At 46.9% G+C, this 16,423-nt stretch overlaps 1 protein-coding gene across 1 annotated transcript in view; it reads left to right on the top strand.

Moving 5' to 3' along the window:
* WDFY4 (WDFY family member 4) overlaps nt 1-16,423 on the top strand; it is a 307,568-nt gene that overhangs the window by 159,570 nt on the left and 131,575 nt on the right. The window contains exons 32-39 of the mRNA XM_081075021.1: nt 24-188; nt 2,909-3,112; nt 3,707-3,821; nt 5,128-5,282; nt 7,765-8,003; nt 9,809-9,930; nt 11,260-11,445; nt 12,639-12,775. Coding sequence (XP_080931147.1) covers nt 24-188; nt 2,909-3,112; nt 3,707-3,821; nt 5,128-5,282; nt 7,765-8,003; nt 9,809-9,930; nt 11,260-11,445; nt 12,639-12,775 — 1,323 coding nt within the window. The remainder of the gene's footprint in view (nt 1-23; nt 189-2,908; nt 3,113-3,706; nt 3,822-5,127; nt 5,283-7,764; nt 8,004-9,808; nt 9,931-11,259; nt 11,446-12,638; nt 12,776-16,423) is intronic.

Consider the following 16,423-nt stretch of genomic DNA (forward strand, 5'->3'; position numbering starts at 1 on the left):
CCTCTCATGACGTGTATGCTCAGCCCCTGACAGGTCGTGGAGACGGTGCCTGGGAACGGACCTTCCCGGACAGCGTGCTGCATTTCCTTGGCCTCGTACACAGCACTTACCCCCTGGACCCAGCCTGGCAGGCCCCAGAGTTCCTGCAGACCTTGGCCATCATTACCTTCCCTCTGGGAATACACAAGGTAGGACATGCCAACACCCTACCCCAATGAGAGCCGGGGTGAGTGTCTTAGTTCAACAAGGGCAAAGGGCAAAATTCTTTCCCCCCCAAATTAAAGTACATTTGAAGGTAACTTAGCTGAAACAGTAAGTAAACAACTTGGATAATTTTTTCTTTCTCTGCTGAGATGTAGCTTGTAGTCATTTTCAACTCGGAGATTCGTAATTTTTTTGAGTTGTTAGAAATCTCAGTAATGAGAAATTTGATGGTAGATCAAGTCCAATTCTACATGAATACCCTCCCACTGGTAATGTGGAACAACAAATTCCATCCCAGGAAGCCTGTGGCAGTGCACCCGTCCGGTGGGGGTGGGGGAACTGGAAGCGTGTCCCTCTCTGCCTCTTGTTCTCAGGACGCCCATCCTGTTTGCAGGGCATTACTCGGACCCCTGGCAGTCAGAGGATGGCTGAGACAACAGAGGGTCCGGCTGGGTCTTGAGGACGAGGTGTGATGAAGTGGGGTGTAGAGAAGGGGCTATGGGAAGAGATGTGATTGAGTTGGAGACCGAGAGCCAGTCCTAGCAGGTGCATGGGGCTCAGTGAGCTAAAGGAGTCTGGGAGCTAAGAGGAGCAGGTGAGAACCAGTGTGAAGGGAGGACACCGGCCGTCACCTGGCCTTGGTGGTGCAGGAAGCTGAGAGCCAGACAGAGCGCGTGAGCTGCTGACGCCTGTCTGCAAATCAATGACAGCAGCTAAAGGAACGCGGGGAAAGGCAGGCGATGGTGAGGAGGGGGTCTACAGGCCAGGCCAGGCACAGGCAGGCGTTCAGTGTTTGCCCTGCAATGACTTGGTAAACCACCAGTGAGTGCATGAACGTGGTCTTTGAGCTAATCTTCTTCTGGAAGTGTATTCATGGTGACAGCCTGCATGGATGGAACACCTCCGACAATCCTGAGCCTGGTGCTCCACAGACTCTGATGGGCGCCCTCCGCAGGTGGAGTGTGTTAGTCGGGGAAAGGGATGCTCAGTGGTGAAGTGGTGCCCACCAGAGTCCTCTGGGCTTAGCGGGGGCCAAAGACCTATGTCACCAAATGGTTGAGAGAGTGAAATACACCGTGGCTATGTGATGAATAAGTGACAAAGCTAAGGTTTGAATTTCACCCATCTCTTTCAATAGCCTCTTCTGTACCCCCACCCCACACCCTCACCCCAAGTCCCACTTCCTTTCTATCACAATCAGTTTAAAATAAAACTAAACGGCCAAGTAAAATTTAAAAGTAATTTGTTTTTAATAAAAAGACTAAATACAAAGACTAGAAGATTTGCAAAAAAGATAAAATGGTTTGATGGGTTCATATCAAGTAAAATAACAGTGCGAAAGTAAGAACAAAGAAGAAAGACGTACTGGCGGGGGTGGAGGTAAGGCCCTGGGCTCAGAGGCCACGCGGCAAGGACGGACAGTACCAGGGCTGTCCCTCACCACGTCCTACAGCAGGCCCTCTGCAGGGGTCCAGGACGATGAAGTCAGACATTCTTAGCCCAGATCCCCACCTCAACCCCTGCACAGCAGGTCAGGCTCCCCATTTGCTGAGATGGGGTTCCAGCTGGCGGCCCGCGAGCAGGTGGAACACACTCTGACGCAGGGCTTTTCCTCCCCACACTCAATGTTTCTGCCCGGGGGGAGAGTCTGGCCCAAAGTCACCTCCCCAGCTGACCTAGAGGAGCTAAGCCCTGTCTTGGGGCTCCTGGCTCCAGTTCCAAAGTGCTTATCTCCACACTTCCTTGCCTTGTCCCAGCTCTAAGTCAGCTCCAAAAAACCTTTGTTGCACGGAAAACATGACAGACCCTCTTCGTGAAGAAGGCTGGTGGCCAAAAGCCTTCGATTTGCTGTGAATTTATGTGGCATCTTTCCAGTCAAGGCCGCGTGTTGCTAATTAATGCAGTCACCACCTCCCTAGGTGCCATTAAATTCATTTTATGGCTTAATTAAGAATGGCTGCGTTAATTTTATGAATGAGCAAAGGGAGGTGCCAACAGATGACTACGCGTGAAAGTTCGTCAGCCAGGAGTCAGGAGACCTGGCTGCCTGTCCTTGGCTGTGTCATTCGGCCTCCCGGCATTTCCGTATCACTTGGATGTAGCTGGGTTGGTGAGGCCAGTCTCATTTATCCGCCAATATTTTTATAAATATATGAACGAGAATGTGCAGGCCACGGTGATTCAGGGACTTGGACGCCAGGACCTGTTGAAGTCCTTCTCCTCTTTACACCTGAGGGTCCTACCTGTTAACGTCAGTAGAGCCTGGAGGCAGTAAAGGTGAGGGCTCCTCCAGAAGTGGGACCGGCTTTCTGACCAGATACCAAGGCCAGGCACGGCGGCACACACTGTCCTTGCATTGTGTCCTCACATGTCTTGTGTTGTCCTTTGTAGTGTCACCATTCAACTGAAGGGAGCTGTGGTTCCGAGGGGAAGTACCTTGCCCAGAACACGTTCTGGGCTTCACAGCTCAGTACTCCATGCTCAGCTTCTTTCCGTGACTGCCACCCATGTCAGGCTCAGGGACCACAGCAGGCCCCCTTATGAGCCATGGGGCTCTGGGCAAGTTGGCTACCTCTGTGTACCCTCCATTTCCTTACCTGTTAATGGCTTTGACCAGATTCCCACCCAGGCACACCTCAGAGATAGATGTGAAAGCATTTTGGGGCAATGCAGGTGCTCATACTGGGGTTCTCTTGTCTTTGAGGGAGTTACCACTGAGTCTGCCCAGAATGCCGGCAGTTTCGGACCCGAGGCTGGAGAAGACAGAATTGTGGAGGGTCTACAGGCTCCTGTCCAGTCACATCCCGCACGGCGACAGCTCAGGAAGTTCATGCAGCTCCTCTTGAGGGAGTTCTTACTTGCAGCTCCCAGCCCCAAGCAGTGGCTGCCGCTGGAAGTGATCCTGGAGGTGAGTAGAAGGGTGCTGTTGGGCCAGTGATGTGGGAGCGGGCCTGGGAGGGCACAGGCTCCATGAGGTTGCGGTATGTGCAGGGAGACCTGAGGGCCGATCTCTTGCAAGAGCTCGCCTAGGCCTGTAGCTGCCAACTGGCTGGCCGTGAAGAGCGTCTCCTGGGACTTCGGTGATATTGGGGGAGGGAGTCCTTGTCCTCCAGGAACTACAGGCACTGGCAGAACAGGGAACATACCAGCAGCGAGTGAATAGATGGATGAGGGCGTGTTGTAGCTAGGTCCCTAGAAGCAGAGCCTGAGATAGTACAGAAGTGAATTATTGGTGGCTGTCCTTTCAGGGGAGGTACTCGCCAGGTGGTTATTATCTGTGGGCCACCCCCACTTGCCTTCTCTCCCTGGGAAATGCGCATAGCCTCCTATGTGCAGCACCTTGGTCAGCAGAGGGCAATGCCTTGTAGAAGGGATGGTGAGCTGGTGGCAGCCCATACTGCTAGCATGGTGGTAGTGGCATACAGGCCAGGCAAGGACCCCGGTAGGCACTGAGGGGACGTGAGCCCTGTGGCTGCCGTCTTAGTGCCGGGTGTGCTTCCAGGCATCTCCAGACAATGCCACCAGCCAGCAGAAGCGAGACTTCCAGTCTGCAGTCCTGCTTTCCACCATGGAAATATTTCATATGATGAGTGGAGGTGACATGTCGGTGCTTAGAGGTGAGTGGGGGTGGCTTGCTCCTCACTGTTTGTGACATAAAGCTGTGACAGCTGAGCAGGAAGTCCAGTGTGCCCACCAGCCACTGGTGCCAGTCTTCGAGGGGAAGCCTGGGCCTTAGTGCTGCGGGCACTCTAGGAGTCACCGAGCCGTCGGTTCCCCCACGAACCTGCAACCAGAGCTCAGTGACCCTATCCGGAGGCCCCAGGGAAGACATGCTTGCTTCTTTCCATGACACTTTTGCCATCCTTGGGCCACTTGGAGACAGAAAGTCCTTCTGCCAAAACCAGTTCTCCACCTTCAGTAGAATTGTGTCCTCTTCCCATGAGGGAAGTGAAGATGTCACCTGGAATTCCACATTCTTTTTTTTTTTTTTTTTTTTGTCTCAGAAACACCTTTATTACAATCGACTTGCTTGAATCAGGATTCAAATAAGATCCACGCATTGTATGTGGTTGATATGTTCCTTATGTCTCTTTTTTTAAATGTACTGGGGTGACAAGTGTTAGTGAAATTACATCGATCTCAGGTGTACAATTCTGTATCCCATCATCTATAGCAGCCGTACCTTCCCAACAAGAGTAAGCCAAGTCCTTTCCGTGTTTTCTAAGCCACAGAAGCCTTAGTGACACGACTCATTTTCTGAACTCCTCTTTGCCCCACAACTCAGAGACCCTGACTGTCGATCTTTCTTGTGGAGTACCTGAAGTGTGCTACAGTAGAGCTTGGTAGTCCCCGTTGTATGTGGCTCTGTCCCTGGGTGGTGGTGTGGCTGTGGTCACCAGGTGCCCGAGCCGGTGGATGGGTGCTGTAATCGTGGCTAACTCAGGGAGTTGCTACCACAATTGGCTGAGATCATCACCGCCCCGTCTGAGCACAACGCCCATCGTGTTGGTGAGCACAGACTGACAATCCAGACGCAGCTTTGTCCCAAGCCTGCCGGAGCAGCAGGGGCTCGGGGATCACTACAGCAGCCTCTCTATTTACCTTAGATCTAACATTTCCTTCACCTTCATTCTACACGGCCACTTGAAGGAAAACTGCCCACATGTCCTTCCTCCCCACTTGGTTTATATCATTAACTAGACGTTTCAAGATCAATTTATTTTGAATAAATGTGTGTTCATTGGATACCTGTATGTAAGACCCCGTCTTTAGAGCAGTGGGGTATACAGAGGGCTAAAATGGGGAATACAGAGTTGAGTGAGATGTGCTTGGTTAACCAGAGGGGCTTGGGGACTGTTGTGAGAAGGTCATTCAGACTTTGACGATTTCTCAAACTCGGTCTGTCTCCTTACCCCACCTTAGGTAGTGAAGAGTCTCAGCCAAACACAGAAGCTGCTTCTCCTCCACTTGTGACTATCTCCCACTTCACCCAGAAGCTGGTAGAGAAGCTGTACAGTGGGCTGTTCTCAGCAGACCCCAGACACATCCTTCTCTTCATCACAGAGCACATCTTGGTGGTAAGAGCCCACGGCTGGCTATTGTGGTATGGAAACTCTGGCTGACTGACCGCGTATGTATGACATGCTGTTGGCTGTGCAGTTTGTCCAGACCCACCTGCCGTCTTTCCTGGAAACAGGATCTGAGATGGGTGGGAGGAAGGAGAATAGTGGCCCAGGCAACACCTGGTGGCTGTTGAGTGCCCTGCAGGCTCTCACTGTAGGCCACCTTAAATCCGTCTCAGTGGTGGGCAGCCACGGTCCCCTGTGCTGGCCCCTGAGCTCTGCCCCCTCCTAGACTCTACACACCACCTTTGGGTTTTTATTGTGATTATTGTTTTAATCTTAATATTGTTATTCCTCTTCACCAAAGAAAGGGACAAAAGGGTCCTTATCTCCAAAAGAGTTATTTAATTTTCCTCTTTAGTGTCTACCTCCAGTTGTCATGTTTGGGCCTTCCTGAAATCTAGGCAAGAGTCTGTTTTTACTTAGTTCTATTATTCTTGCATGTGCTCTCTCTCTGGCTCTCTCTTCAGAGAGATCTATAAATCTATGCATACATGCAAATACATGCCTATAGATACACAATTAAATATAAGTTTGTGTGTACATGTGTATACATTTTTTTATTGTACATGTATACACACACACACATACACACACAGAATCATACAGTCTCAAAATTGTAGAGGTAAACTCTTTAGTCCTCATCTCACATTTCATTCTGGAAATCTTTTCATTCTGGAAATCTTTTCATTCCTTCCTTGAACTCTCCATGAGGAGTTCACTGTGGTCCCAGGTGGTCCCAGCCAGCAGGACACCTGTGATTGTCAGAAAGCACTTTCTCTTACTAAGCTGAGCTCTGCCTCCAGCAGCTCCTGAGGTGCCCTCTGCAGCAGAACCCAGGAAGCCACTCTCATTCCTCGTCATGCTTCACTGGGGGAGTGACATTGTCACCCTCAGCACCCTTCTGTCAGTGGAGTTACCCAGAGACCCCAGGACAATTCCTAGGTCGATAGTCAGTCTGGCTGATGCACAGTTCCAGGCAAGCCTGAAAATAATGTATTCAGAGGCTTTTTCAAGGAAAAAGCTCCAAGAGGGGAGAAATATCCTTCATCAGCTCCAAGAAGATTCAAATCAGATACTCAGGAAGTTGTGCTGATAGTGAAAGGAGCTCCTGAGCTCTTGTGTTAGTTCGGGCTGCTGTAACAAAATACCATTGACGAGGTGGCTTAACAGCAAACATTTATTTCTCACAGTTCTAGAGGCTGAGAAGTATGAGGTCAAGGTGCTGGCTGACCTAGTGTCTGGTGAGGGCTGTCTTCCTGGTTTGCAGGTGGCTTTCTTCTTCTTGTATTCTCACACGATGGAGAGACAGGAAGAATGCTCTCCCTGGTCTCTTCCTAGTCATATAGGAATCCCATCATGAGGGCTCCATCCTCATGATCTAATCACCTATCAAAGATCCCCACCTCCAAATACCATCATGTTGGGGGTTAGTTTCAACACATGAAGATTGGGAGGGGACACACACATTTAGCCCACAGCAATGTCCAGTAGTCAAAGTAAATACTCAGAGCTAATACCGAAGTGTGGGTGCTCGCTGGGCTGATGTGCCCTGAGGGGTTGCCCGTCCATCATCAATTCTGTCTCCATCCACCATCCTTCTCCATCACATGAGAATGCAAGAAGAAGGTGACCAATCTTGCTCACTGCCTGTGACTCTCATAACTCTTAACCTCAGTTTGAAAGATGTGACCTATCTGAGGAGTAGGAGATGATAAAAACATGAATCCCCAATTACAGCAGATTTAAATAAAACTCAACTTCATTAGTGTAGGTACTTGCAGTATCCATAAAATTTAAAGAGAGCAATCTATAACTAACAAATGATCTTTCTAATAGACTGAAAAATTTTGCATGTACTTTTTGTTCTATGGATTCTTTTTGATGAATCCAAACAAATGGAGGGACCAATGAGTAGTAAGACTATAGGGGTCAGGACCTTCTACCTTCCCCACCTAAGTTTTTCATGTGTAAATTACGCAAAACACTTAGCACGATAACTGGAATATTATAAACACTCTATACACGCTGATTAGTATTTATAGCTAATAATATGTTTGGTTTTTAAATTAGGCACTACTAATAGCATGTTCTTACACACTGAAGGTTACCCATTTTACCTGTATTTCAGGAATCTCCGGTCCCCTATCTATTTTCTGTAACATGACTGTGGTAAACTTTAAAAACTTTTTTTACACCAATATTTGGTAAATCCAACAATTTGACGTGCCGTTATTGATCATTCATAACGGCACCTTTGATCATTCAGCTCAAAGGTAGAGGAAAACTATCCTATTTGAATTTTAGATCATGCCACTTTTTGAAATATAGAAGAGATTGAGATCGTATCATTTTCACAGTTAACTGGGTCAGCATGTAAAATCGTAAAATGTTCACAAGTATGTTTTTGTATGTGTGTGTTTATTTTATGACACAGGTCATCGAGAATGCCTCTTCTCAAAGGGACACTGTCATCAGTGCTTTATACAGCAGTTTAAATAAAGTCATTCTTTACTGCCTCTCCAAGCCCCAGCAGTCCCTCTCCGAATGCCTCAGCCTTCTCAGCATCCTGAACTTCTTACGGGAACACTGGGACGTTATCTTTGCCACCTATAACTCCAACTCTAGCTTCCTCCTGTGTCTCATGCATTGTCTGTTGCTGCTCAATGAAAGGAGGTGAGAGCTGCCCACTTTTTGTTTCATTGTCCTGCCAGTGTTCAGTGCAGACAAGAAAGCTTCAAAGGGACACTTTATTGAGGTCAATATAAATGATACAACTCTTTTATCTGGTTGTCCAAATTATGTGCAATGTTTGATAGTAAACGTCCTCAAACTTATCCATCTGACTGAGCAGCTAGAATCATCATGAAATAATAATTTATCCTGTTTCCACAATTCTCAGGTTATAAGAATCTTCACTGATTTAGTTTTGGGGGCAGAAAACTGACAACTCCAACATTAAATATACACATTGATTTTACAATGCAGGCAGATGTGAAATATGAACATTTGATAAATACAATAAATGGAAAAATATATACTAAGTTGTATTATGCAAACCAGGAATGATTTTGCTTACAGAAAAAAATACACACAATTTATAATATAAAATAGCATCCATAAATACATTTGTGTGTGAAATACAAATGAAAAGAAATTAATCTCATTTAAATCCTTTTCTTGAAGTCCCAAGTTGAAAATATGTTAGATTTCTCTGCGTCTGTGCACTTCCTCTCTGTGTGTGGCACTATGTGTATACCACTCAATGCCAGTCAGTGCTTTGGCATCACGCTGCCTACGCATGTGTCATTAATTGAGAGCCAGGTTGAGTGTAGAGGAAGGGAGGACTATGGGATATTACACTTTGCTCTTGTCCTTTTTCTTGATTGTATTTATACCAGTACAAATTATGTTTCATTTCTGGGGGGGGAAAAATCCCACAAATCCTGTCAAGTTTTCTGTTGAACATTACAGAACACTAAAGTTACTCTCTGGGAATTATTGGAAAACACTCCTAGCCCAGAGGAGGAACTTGCCTTTTAATTTGTTTGAAATAAAAGAATCCAATTTCAGTGTATCGATTAAATTGGGAGATCTTTTTATTTCCTTGTATTTCAAGAACTAGGCCTTATCCATACTGAAAGCATAGGTAAGAAGAACGAAATGTTAATTGATTGGTGGGCTTGAAGTTCCACCCTCCTGGGAGACCTCTATTTAGCAAAATGGACTCCAAAATCCAAAGGGATTGCATTCTAGAACTTTCAAGAATGGACATTCTTATATGCTCTCTTTTTTCATTTCCTTGTTTGTCATTTTGGTTCAATCTACAAACATATGCTGAGTACATATTCTGCTTGGTTGGCTGAGGGAGCCCCAAGAAGAGAGCACAGGGATATTAACATGACTAGGAACCCTGGAACTCATGGAGCACCTAATATGGAAACCACTGCACCCTTATTAGAACTAGCTACAGATGTGTGGGGCCCTAGCAAAATGCAAATAAGGGTCCCTTGTTCAAGAATTGCTCTGAATTTCAAGAGTGTAACAGAAAGCTCCAAATATGGGCCCTTCTAAGTGTGGACCTTGCGTAGGTTGCAGGCCCAGGAGGTTGGCCTCGGCCCCATTCCAGATGGGATGAGATCAGTGCCAAACAAAGGCAGAGTTCAATGCTTTGGGAGCCTGCAAAAAGAAATGACCGGTTCTGCTGCTGGAGAACCCAGAAGAGGTTTCAGGGGGTCTGCTGGGAGCATGGATTGGTTTTAATAAGATAGGAACAAAAAGAAAATATTTTCCCTATTTTCCAGAATGCTATTATATTGTATCTGTCATGGAAGTTGTCATGAGCTGTTTGCTTAAACTTGATTAAACAGTTTTTCCATATTGATATGTACTGAGTTTGGAGGATGATTATGTGTGATAAAGAACAATGGCATAATCCCAAAGAAATTGGGTTTCATAGTGAAAAATCTCTTGTCTTCCAGTTATCCAGAAGGGTTTGGATTGGAACCCAAGCCTAGAATGACTCCTTATCATCAAGTGTTTCTTTCTCCCAGTGAAGAAGTGAGAGAAAAAAGAGAGGACGATGTCCCAAGTTTGAGTGATGGTACATTTTATTTGTTGTTTATTTTGGGGGGAGTGGATGGATACTGACAACTTCTAGGGTTGCATTCTTCAGTTAATCTTTCTCAAGATGAGGAAATAACTATTCAAAGGCCAAAAGAGACCCTAGGAACACCAGAATAATGTAGCAGTATTGAGAGGTAACATGGTGGAGAATAAAATTAGAATGATCTTCCTATATTTACAATGGAATGGAATGGAATGAAAGGGTGAATGTATAAATGGAAGAAACGGGAGCTCTATGGGACATGGTTAGACTGAGAACTTGCTGTTCCTATGAAAATCCTAGAGGACCTCACTGTAAGTTGATTTCACTTTCTAGGTGGTCTCTTGAATTTTTCTTTGGACCACTAGATATAAAAACTAGCATGCTATCTCACCCAGTGTAAGGCATTACCTAGCTCCCAGCTTTCTTCCCTAGAGAATGGGACTGGGATAAATAAACTAATTTCTTTTATGAGATTTTTGGCTTAATGGAGTTTATTCTCAGATTTGCTAATTAAAACCAAGTTAAAGAGATTGGCAATTTGTAAAAAAAAAAAAAACAAAAGCATCCAGATCCATTTGTTGGAGACACTGCTCCCTTTTGGTCCAGGAGGCTTCAGCAGATCTTCTTTCACCACTTTGTTTTGCTACCATTTACCAGGTGATATTCTGTGATACTAGACAGTACACACAACGCCTTGTTTTCTGGGCAGATAGATGCCCAAAGCCAGTGCTCAAAAAGCATATGAGTTTAAAGTTTACTCTGACACAGTAATAACAACATGGACATTAGCATTTGGGGACAGGGCTAGTAGAATGAACTGAGCAATGTCCATCCCCCTAGGGTGAGATAAACAGACTGTATACACTGGTACCAAAGGGGGTACCCAGTGGTCCAAGATCAGAGGGAAATTAGGCAACTGAACAGGGGGTTATAGTTGTGGGGCATAGCAGGCAGAATTGGCTTGGTAAAGATCTGTCCATATTTGGGCAAATACAGGGCACTGCGAGGGGTGGGTTGTGAAAAGCTTGATCCAGCACCAGGAAAGAGTACTGATTTGTGTCTTGGGCCTATGGGCACATTCTTGGGTTGGGTGTCCAGTCCTCTGAGTGGCCAACATAAAACGTAGGTTGGAAGGAGCTTTGTGGGGAAGCTATTTGGCATCGGCCCGTGGCTCTATGTACTGCCTGGTTTCTGGCTGGAGCTTGCAAAACTAGGATTATTTCAAGAAGGATGTGAATAAAATCAGCCGTGAGGTGCCATCCCTGGCCCTCTCTGGGAGAAGTACTGAGGCGTCCTGGTTACGTGACGTGCTCTCTCTCTTAGCCCAGCACAACATCCAAAAGACGGCGCGGGCTCTCTGGCAGCAGCTGGTGGCGCAGCGGCGGCAGGAGCTGGAGGACACCTTCAAGATTGATCTCTCTGTAAAACCTGCTGAGAGAGAAGTAAAGATTGAAGAGGTCACCCCGCTCTGGGAGGAGACTGTGCTCAAGGCCTGGCAGCATTTCCTAGGTCTGTCTACTGGGCTCTGGGGGCCGAACTTCTGGGACTCATAGAGCCGGACTTTCCCAAGGCTCCACTCAAGGTTCAGAGCCTTTTCCATCCAGATCTTCCCTCTCATCCCCTTGGTGGGTGGGATTGACACCCCTGAAACCTTGTGAGTCTTTGCTTACAAAGAAGGCATGCTGCTTTGCATCTTAGGTGAAAGGAAGGCAAGAGGTGCCAACCGAGCAAGTAGAGTGCAGTAATGTCTTAGATTGAAGGGCCACCATTTTAGGGCTCCAGCCTGGGCTCTGGAACCTGGGGTTCTAGGTCCTGCCCTGATTTACCTACCAGCTTTGAAACCTTGCCACCAAGTCATGCAGTGACCTGGAGCCTCAGGTTCTTTATGTTCCAATGGAAAGTCTTCGTCCCAAAGATATTAATGTCCCGTGCGTTCTATCAGAGACTCAACATTTTTACACTCATATTAGTCAACACAGTTGGGGAAATGATGGTTTAACTTTGTTTTTAAAGAGTTCATTGCTGTCAAATCATGGCTCATGTACTTCTTTTAACTCTTTTAGCATCATAAAATTCACAGTGATTTAAGAGTTATTTCCATGTATAGTGTAGTTATTTCCATGTCCCAGACTACCCAGTGGTGTAGCACCTTTATTTCACTGGCTTTCCAAATTAGCCCTGGAAAATATGTATATACATACTATGTATATACAAGTACATGTACAATTTGAAGTCAGAATGTCAGATTCCATTTCAGGGAAAAGTTCAATAAAATAGGGCATATATACCCATGCACATATAGTGGAATAAAATGGTGGGATGGCCCTTAAAGCTTGCAAACGGCTCTCTTTTTGCCAACAACTGTATATTGAATACTTTCTGTGTTCCAGGGCCTGTATGTAATCTTATTTACTCTTTATGACACCACAATGAGGTTAGATACTATTATTCCCATTTTACAGGAAGAGGACACTGAAGCTTAGGAACTTTACTAACGTGCCCAACAAGGAGTCTAAGCGAGGCCTAGTGACCCCAAAACCCACACTGCATTTCTCAGTCAGAAGACAGTAGTGTGAGTTTGTAGCCTGGAGGCAGGAACACGGGGCTCGAGTCCCTGGCTGGTCCTTTGAAAGCCAAGCCAACTGTGGCGATTGTGTGTTCTCTCGACTTCATCTCTGACCGTCTGTGCTTCTCTATCCCAGCATCTGAAAGGAAATCACTGGCCAGTCGCTCGAATGTGGGACAACACAGCAAAGTCACTTCGTGGAGTGGAAGCTTATCCTCAGCCATGAGGCTGATGCCCGGGCGGCAGGCCAAGGACCCCGAGTGCAAGACAGAGGTGAGCCCAGGTCCCTTTTCCTCACAGAAGCTCCGTAAGTCTTGTCTCCTCTATGTTCTCACTAGACACAATCTAATTCCTTGTTCTTCTGAACCTTTAAGGCGATGCATGTGGCTTCCAGGCTGAGGCTACACCTAATGGAGCCAGGTGTTGGGCTAGCTTTCACTTGAAATGAAAATGGGCCCCCCTTGAGTTCCAAGAGCAGGTGTTCCTGATGGCATTAAAAACAAAAGTGATCCTTGTTCCCGTTCTCCTTTTGCATCAGCTGTGCTCACAGAGCACTTGCCCATGGCTCAATGGGAGCTGCGTGTGTGGGCTCAGCAAACGGGGACAGAAACGCTGGTGCTATTACTGGGAGACGTAGTGTTGGATCCTCTTGACTCTGTGGGGTTGAGCCATTGGGGGTTTCCAATCCATTTCTCTAAAAGTGCATAACAAACTGTCCTCAACGCAGTGGCCCCCACGATGAGTTTTCGCGATCCTGGACGCTGCAGTAGGAATTTGGAGCATAGCAGGGGTTGGGGGGTCCCTACTCCATGATGTCTGGGCCTTCCATGGAATCATCAGAAGGCTCATTTCCTCACCCATCCCAACCCAGTGGTTGCTGCTGGAGTTAGTCTGAGACCTCAGCTGAGATTGGAGGTTGGAATACCTACATACAGCTTCTCCACGTGTCCCTGATGGGTAGGCTTCAGGGGCTAATTTCTATAGGGAGGGGAAAGGAGAATGAGGATGGAGATGAGGATGAAGAGGAGAGAGAGAGAGAGAAGCAGGCAGAAGCCACAGTGTCTTCCATGACCTCCCTCTGGATGCCATGCAGCATTAGCTCTGCTGGGCTCCTTTGGTTGAGACACGCACGAAGTTCTACCCAGGTTCAAGGGGGGGAGATATACTCATCTCCTGGGGGGAGGTGGTAAGGTTCTGAAAGAGTCTGTAGGCTCTTTTTGGAAAACACATCTGACGTGTATTCTCATACTGGGGTCATTGACTTATCTTCAGAGGCAGTGAATGCCGTCATTCGATGGACTTGGCCTTAGGGTCAGGAGACCTTGGGCAATTTACTTAACTTCCCTGAGTCTGTATCTCCTTACCTTCACTATGGGGCAAATAACTATGGGAAATTGTGGGAAAGGGCTCCCCAGGGAGGTAGAGTAGATGGTTGATAGACACATTACACAATTGGAGTTCTTTGCCCACTTATCTTTGGCAAGTGAGCTTGGCTCCAAATCCCATCTGCTTAGTATCTGGGCCCTGCTATCCCCATGTATCTGTGGTCTACTGTGGCCAGTGACTGATGGGGAAGGGCACTGTCTTCAGATATTGGGAACGAAAGAGGAGTGAAGGGCTTCCTGCAATTGCCCAGGCAACCAAGGGAAGGACAGTTTCTTTTTTCTAAGCTTCCAGAACAATAGGCTTTAGGACATATGGAGAAAGATCCCAAACTTAGAAGGGAAGGCAGAAAATGAGCTTGACTGGGCTGGCTGGCCTCCTGGTGTTCAGAGCCAGAGTAGGCTTTGTCCTCAGAGTGCTGGCTTATAGAAGACACTGCTCAGGAAGTTTGTCAACAGACTCACTGGCTGACTGGGTCCATCACTTAGATTGTAACAGTTGTAGCCCACAGCTAGTATTAGCCCTGTTTTATAAAGTCAAGGGCTTTGCAGCCAGGAGGTGGCAGAGTGGAGATAACATCTCCCATCTCTACTGCCAACCATGACCTTAGGCCATTCCATAGCCTCTTGGAGCCGCGATTCCTGAACTTACACCTGGAAATGTGTTGTTTATTAGAATATGTGGAAGCACTTGGAAACTGCAAGTGCTTTAGAAATAGAAGACAGTTTACAACATTCCATTTTACCTTCTAGCTCTCTCTGCCATGGGGAAGACCATCCCCCAGGGGACAGAGGTTCGCAAGCCCTGGGAGCTAGAGCATCCCCACCTGTGCCCACACACCTGTTACTGACCAGGTCCAGTTGTGGAGGAGCAGCCCAGCTCCATTTCCTTTGACTTTACCCAAGTTAGCATTGTCCCTGGGAGGTCAGGTCAATCTGGCTGGGAGCTAGGCAAGGGACGGCTGGGATGCATTTTATGGGAACCCTTGCAAGCCATTGATGCTGCTTCTTCCAGTGTCACCTGCCCTCCCAGGTCATTAGATCAGCTTAGCTGCCTCCAAGTCTCAGGGAGATGGATTGAGAACCAGCTTATCTGAAAAAAGCTTCCAGATAAGAAAGAAGCTGAATAGGCTGCAATATTTGGGGCCATGTATGTTCACAAATGGCTTACCACAGTTTACTCTTGGCTCACTGAGAGATCTGGGAAAAAGAATATTTGAAACTAGCTCTCTCTTTCTGTGAAGGCAGGCAGTTGAAGATGTTTCTATACCAACTGAGGTCTCATTCATTCATTTATTCATTCATTCACTCAACAAATGTTAAGTGTTGAGTCTGTATCCTCTTCCTTGTTCTAAGCTCTGAGTTCATAGGAGAGAGAAAAAGTGACATATTCTCTGCTTTCATGGAGGCTGCTTTCTAGGGGTTGAAGATCGACAATTGACGGTTAAATTCATAAATGTTGGGAGTGCTAACTGCAATGAGAGAAAAATCAGCAGGGTAACTGGGAGAGGGTGGTGAGACAGGTGCCAGGTGGTTGAGATGGAGGTAGTCAGAAGCCCTCTTTGGCAGGGGTTGTAGGAACAGAGAAATAAGGAAGGATATGTACCTGGTGAGTCTCCGGAAAAGAGTGGTCAGGCAGAGAGGACTGCCAGGCAAAAGCACTGAGGCAGCCATGTGCTGAGGTGTCCTAGGGCCACGAAGGCCAGTGTGGCTGGGCTAAGGTGCAGAGAGGGTGGCCCTGGGGGTATCACCCTCAGCTGTTAGCCCCAGGAAGAACTGTGCTTTTCCACAGCAACTCATTGACAGCAGGACTTCTGTCACTGTTGTGTTTTCCTCTTTGGTCTGGACACTCAGAAGCTCGGAGAGATAAGCATGGCCCAGCTCTTGTAACTGCACACACCTCGTGGCATAAATCTCTGCAAACTGTGTACTCGCACACACCCATCTCCTTGGCTGTTTCCTTCCTATTTGAGCCCTATTTTACCTTCACCCTGATTTATTTATCCTTTCTGCACCTTGTAGCTTGTGGCGTTTTTAAAGACGAATTGTTCTGAAACAAAGTGGATTACGTTTTAATTTTAAAAGTGAACTGCAGCTTCGCTGAGCAGCGTCCTATTCCTGCTCCTCAGTCGGTGCTGGCACAGTGCCTGGTACATAGAAGGTTCTTAAAGAATGCGCAGGGACGTGCATGGAGCTCCCCAGTCCTGGCTGAGGTGGAACTTGCCAGCCTCAGACCCCACGCCTCTCATGCAGCCTCGCTGTTAGCCTTTGTTGCTAACAGAAGGCGCAACTTCTCAGGTACATATGTACACGGTGATGTCATAGCATGCGAGCAGCAACTATTTGCCCTGGGGTCTGTTTAATTATTTTTAAAAATTAATTTTGATTATTACAGCTGATTACACCTCAGTGAGCAATGTAATTGATATTTTCTAATGTATCCCAAGGAACATTTTGTACAACATGCTTTTTGTTGTTGAAGGTTAAAGACTCCGTTATTGGTTTTTCCCTAAATATGCCCACATCATTAGTCCCTCCA

Source organism: Rhinolophus hipposideros, assembly GCF_964194185.1.
Source record: "Rhinolophus hipposideros genome assembly, chromosome: 15".
Classification (NCBI taxonomy): domain Eukaryota; kingdom Metazoa; phylum Chordata; class Mammalia; order Chiroptera; family Rhinolophidae; genus Rhinolophus; species Rhinolophus hipposideros.